Here is a 6,074-nt window from a genome sequence, read left to right as displayed (position 1 = left end):
AATGAGTAAATTAACCAATGTGGAGCATTTGTCAGGAAATGTTGTGCTGGTAATAGTGCTTTTAGTTTGCTTCAGTATGAATCGCTGTCTAGGACTACTAAAGCTGTGGACATTGTTGGGTTTACAAGCAGCAGCAGATCGGTGTAGTGACAATAACATGTTGTAGGCAAACTCTCGAACAAGAACAATTAAAGGAACTGCATTCATTTTCACCACAAAACTGTTTTAAACTCAAACATTGTAGTGATTTAAAATCTATTTCAGTTGAACAATCATGGTTTTGTTTTCCTGACAATGGCATTATGGGCGTTTAAATAGACATTTTATACGCTTAACAGACCCTTAGTTTCCCTAAATTGCTGAGAATTTAGCTTGAGCTGTCTGGATGATAAAGGCGATGATGAAGATTGCAGATTTGGACTCATTAAAGGCGTCATAAAAATGATTGGTTTTGGCTTCATAGATTAGCTTTTTTTGCTACTGCTTCTGTATATTTGTGTTGGCTTTGCCTCATTTTCCTGGGTTTTACAAATTCTTTCTATATTTTTGTCCTTGTTTATATTGACAAACTAAAATGCATTTCTTTTACTTTTTACAACAGGGAAGAGCAAAGAGACACATCTCAGAGGTGGCAGCCCTCTCCTGGATCCAAAGCCGCCATGTTGGTAAAGGTCAGCAGCATTGGCAGAAGCCAGACAAGAGGAACCAGCGGAGCCACTTCCCTTCATCTCCCACAGAGCAAAGCCAGTGACCACAGTGCCTGCACACTGAATACTGGCAGTGTCAAATCTGTTTCAGGCTACATGCTGTCACCACAGGCTTACAAAACCACACCAGGAGGAAAAATAGCAGCAGACACGAGGCAGGCCCACCACTTGAGGAAGGCGAGCAATGGCAGCTTCTGCCTGGTGACCTCTGGGGACTCGACAGCATCTCTCCGGCTACAGCCTAGCTCACCTAGGCCAGTATCTCCTCAGTATGGAGCAACCGCACGCCTCTATGATGATCCATCATCTGATTACCCCATTTACGACGAGCCTCCAGTAGATATGGAGGTTGAAGGTGCTCACCTACATAACGACCCATCTAGACACAGTCTCCAGAAGGTCAAACTTCTCCAGCACCCGGGTCAGTCTCACACCAGCTCCAGACACAAGAGAAACCCATCAGACTATAGTCCAGCAGGCTTGGAGTGTATCAAGCACATGGTGAATGTAGACCCAAAACAAGAGCTTCTTTCCACCTCACCAGTCCCCTCTCCCAGCCCCTCTCCAACCTCAGCATCCGAATCTCTGCTTCTCCCAACAAGGGTGCTTCAGAAAGAGCCCACCAGCCTGGAGAAGATGCAGTCATGGAGGATCCTAGAAGCAAGTGTTCTCAGAGCCATGGAAGTTCACCACAGCTGGCAGGGCAGCCACCGATCTCAGGACTATTCAACACCACCACCTCCCGCCATTAGCTACCAAGACTCAGGTTATTCAACTGGCCCATCTCCCAGTCTGTGGAGGAAAAGCAGGAGGAGGATAGGTGCCGGGGCCCAGGGCCGACCCAGGTCTGTGGGCAGCACTGGGGAACTCACAGCCCTGAACGAGCGTCTGATAGAAGAGATGAGGGAGGTGGTTAGTCGCTCAAATACCATGCGGGAGACCAAAGCTAGTCTGGACTCTGAGATGTCGGAGAGCTCTTCCTCCCAGCGCACCCACAGTGTGGGACGGTGCTCCTCCAGGGAGGACATTGCATCTTGTAGCAGGTCACTAAGCAGAACAAGTAACCATCCCAGTATGGCGTTCACACCTCTGGAGATTCCGGGACGACAGAAGAGGACTTATGAAAAGGTGGACACGCTTGAGAAGAATGTGACTTTGTCCTCACCTGAGACTGCCGGACCCCCTTCACAGGTACTACATACAAGTTCAATTTTATTATTCTTTTGGTAGAAACGGCTTGTTAACACTTTACAATGAGGTTCAAGTCATTAACATTAGTAGGGTATCATGAATCAACAATTATTTTACAGCATTTTTTTATCTTGGTTGCAGTGGTAGTCCACCCAAACTGAAAATTATTTTTTTACTCACAAAAAAGATATTTTGAAGAACTGTTTGTCTAAACAATGCAAGAAACTGTGGTCCAAAACAACAATGAACCCCACTGACACTATGTGGACAAAAACATCTACTTTTGTGTTGCACAGAAGAAATAAAGTCACACAGGTTTGCAATGACATGAGGGTGATTAAATTATGACATCATTTGCATTTTTAGTGAACTATCCATTTAATTAGGAAAGAACATTAATTAATAATGAACAATGGTATATTTATAAATTAAATACGTTAACTAATGTTAACAAATTAAATATTATTGTAAAATATTACAGGCGACCTTCCGGTAAACTATCACTTACTTACAATGAGCTTAACACAAGTCCCCCAGGGGAGTAACTTTTACCTTGTTATTTTAGAGAGATTTGTAGTCCCATATAAAATATGTGTATGAACTTTTGGCACAGTGTATTTTCCACAGATCTTGAGTTTCAGCATCATTAAAACCCAGATGTCGTATTTGTTTAATCTCCATGTGGGACTGTTGGGAGAGAGCTTGGTTTGGTTGAAGTTTTTCATGCCTGTCTGATATTTTTCCCCATGGTCTTTATTAGAAACAGATTATTATGTACACCTTACACCACCCATTATAGCATAATAGTGATGTAAAATATCAATCTTGTAGTTATTTAAGTCCCCAAAATTATTGGCAGATGAAGGTGAATATACAAAAAAATAATCTGAAAAAAAAAAAAAAGTTTTGCATATAAGATTAATGAAGAGCATATGAAACCTATGAATTGTCATTTTTACCCACAGTATCCTAAAAATGTTATATAAGGTATAAAAGTGAAGTTGGCACACATGTTGTGTCTGGTTTTTGTAACAGGAATACAACTTTGAGTACAGCGAGAGAGGCAATGAGTGCATAAGGGACCTCCTTAAAGGACAAAATTCCTCTAGGGATCAAAATGAGGCCATTGCTGGATTTGCACTATTTTTTAGAGACATAGAAAGAGAAACGACTTACTGTAGGAATTTTTATGTCAACGATTGGTCATAACTTCATCTATTGTGGATGGGAATTCTTTATTTATAGGGTTTGATGGAGTTTATTGTGTTTTTTTTTTGTGTTAATTTGAGTCTAAATGCTGATCCTGCAGTTATTGCAGAGAAGAACTGAAGGACAAAAACAGTCAAGTTCAGTGAAAAGCAGATGAACAAAGCTGCTGTGTAAAAATAGCTGTTTTATGAATGCTTTTGTGTTTCTCACCCTGTTTCTTCTATAGGCGGGAACTCTGGAGCCAACGGTCCAGTTGGATAGTAGAAAGAAAGGTATGGTAGATGGCAGAACTGGCTCACTTGGCCCTCATCGCCATATAGCCAGCGATACCAATTTGCAGGCAGGTGATGGTAGGGCTTACCAGATTTCCTACGCCACCCTCCCTCAACCCCCACCCCCAGATGCCAACATGGCTGATTGGGCCAGCAAGCACCTGAACATGCACACCCAGGGCCTGTTCCGCCGCCGAGTTTCCATCGCCAACATGCTGTCCTGGAACCGAGGCTCCATCAAGAAGCCTATGCTGATGACCAACGACCGCACTGTACGCAAAGAAGCCTGCGAGATGTTTAAGCTCGTCCAGGCGTACATGGGAGACCGACCCTCACGGCTGGACCGGCGCCATGCGGCTCTCCTCATTGTCACTAAGTGCTGGGGCATGCAGGGACTGAGGGACGAGCTCTACATCCAACTGGTGAGGCAGACCACAGGCAACACCAGCCCACGCAGCCTGGCAGCAGGCTGGGAGCTCATGGCTGTGTGCCTTGCCTTCTTCGCTCCTTCACCCAAGTTCTGCTGCTATCTGGAAGGCTACATTCAGCGACACATGGAGCCAGTCAGTGACAAGAAAGGTGAGTTTGTCAATTAATTATTTAAAAACATATACACTAGACTTATAGGCTGTGTGTTTCGCCAAATCAGCAAAAAGCTGTTTACACAGGATACATTCTTGTGCTGTAAAACAGCTGAATGAAACTGAAGGCCTCGAAACATTTTTAAAACATGTCTCGCCTTAAAAATGCAAAGAACACATCCTGTGTGAAGGGCCTGCGGGGCCAGCCTCAGACAGATCAATTACAAACAGACAACACAATTACAAAATGGATTGCTGTGGTCTAATAATAGGCTTTTGTTCAATGATATGGAAATAAAACAAACAATATATTGACTTAAAAAGACTTTTTGCATTGCTTTATTGCATTGCATTGTTTTCCACAATAATGTAATGTCTTGGAATTATCTTTATTATATGTAAAGATAATGATTTAATAATAATGATTATATATATTAAATTGATCAAACGTTGCAGTAAAGACACTTATAATGTTACAAAAGATTTACCAAATGTTACAAAAGAATACATTTCTATTCATCCTGAAAAAATGTATCATTGTTTCCACAAAAATATTAAGTGCAACTGTTTTCAACATTGATAATAATTTTAAAAAATGTTTTTTGAACATGTCACACTTGATTCACACTTGAGTCGATTCGAGGATTCTATGTGGGTGTAATAAAAAAAGTAACAAAAGTGTCCCTCGTGGGTCATTTTGACCCGGCCATAGGAATTATTGGAATGTCCGAAAAAAACAGCATTTTTTAAATTTATTTGATTTTTTTTACTATATAAAATCTGACACAATCCAGAAAAGATGCATACCCAAACAAAGGGCTGAGACTGCAGAATGTCCCCAATGCACAAAAAACTCACATACCCACACACACAGGCACACACAAACACACACATGGCACACACACTCCCATTGAAACACATTATAGCATTTATGATGTTTCTGCTGGGAAATTACTGTCATTTTGAATTTTTTTTGACTGTGAGTCAAAGACATTTGAGTGATGGTGTGGAGACCAATGAGTTTATATCATATTTATATTTTTTAATTTATCTTTTATATTTATTACATATTTATGAAACTGTATCAATATGCATGTGTTTGGATTAAAATTCAGTATCAATTTAAAAAAAATTTTTTTTTTAACAAAATATAGTTTTTTTTAATGTTTTGATATATATCTGAAAGCCTTGAGATATATCTGAAAGCTTAATGAAGCCTCAAGTTGGTGTAGTTTTAAAGATTTCACTTGTTTGGCTCATTTAAGAATCTCCATAGGATTCAATAGGCCCCTCTAGTGGCTGTAATCATAAAATGCAATTTTATGTAATTTTTCCCCACCAGATGGCATCAGAGACACTCAGTGACCTAGGTCCTGATGGATCATCATGTTTAAAGTATAAATATGCAGAAATTGTGTCTTTCTTTGTTTTTTTTTTGGTGAAAAAATGTATAAAAATATGCTCATTTTCATACAAATATCCAGAATTTAATGTGAATGAAATAAAAACCACCAAAATATTTATGAAACTGTATGAATATGCATGTGTTTGGATTAAAATTCAGTATCAATTTAAATTTTTTTTTTTTTTAACAAAATATAGTTTTTTTTAATGTTTTGATATATATCTGAAAGCCTTGAGATATATCTGAAAGCTTAATGAAGCCTCAAGTTGGTGTAGTTTTAAAGATTTCACTTGTTTGGCTCATTTAAGAATCTCCGTAGGATTCAATAGGCCCCTCTAGTGACTGTAATCATAAAATGCAATTTTATGTCATTTTTCCCCACCTGATGGCATCAGAGACACTCAGTGACCTAGGTCCTGATGGATCATCATGTTTAAAGTATAAATATGCAGAAATTGTGTCTTTCTTTGTTTTTTTTTTGGTGAAAAAATGTATAAAAATATGCTCATTTTCATACAAATATCCAGAATTTAATGTGAATGAAATAAAAACCACCAAAAAAAACCTACATAAAAAATTTGAAAACAAAATCAAATAAAAATGGACAAGCTTTCTGGACCAAAAATAAAATTACTGTCATTTTTGGCCTTCGGGTCATTTTGACCCGCGAGGGACACTTTTGTTATAGGTTCGGGAGGGACGGATGAGG

The 6,074-nt window shown here is 39.4% G+C and overlaps 1 protein-coding gene across 1 annotated transcript in view; it reads left to right on the top strand.

Moving 5' to 3' along the window:
* The first annotated feature begins 603 nt into the window (after positions 1–603).
* The window catches only part of LOC107749482 (rho GTPase-activating protein 39-like), an 11,823-nt gene continuing 6,352 nt past the window's right edge, over positions 604–6,074 (top strand). The window contains exons 1-2 of the mRNA XM_016564655.1: positions 604–1,898; positions 3,334–3,958. Of these exons, the coding sequence (XP_016420141.1) occupies positions 660–1,898; positions 3,334–3,958 (1,864 nt within the window). The 5' untranslated portion in view covers positions 604–659. The remainder of the gene's footprint in view (positions 1,899–3,333; positions 3,959–6,074) is intronic.

This window comes from Sinocyclocheilus rhinocerous, unplaced genomic scaffold (assembly GCF_001515625.1).
Source record: "Sinocyclocheilus rhinocerous isolate Xijiao unplaced genomic scaffold, SAMN03320098_v1.1 scaffold889, whole genome shotgun sequence".
Lineage (NCBI taxonomy): Eukaryota > Metazoa > Chordata > Actinopteri > Cypriniformes > Cyprinidae > Sinocyclocheilus > Sinocyclocheilus rhinocerous.
The sequence above is the reverse complement of the archived record's forward strand: the minus strand, read 5'-3'. Positions and strand labels throughout refer to the sequence as shown.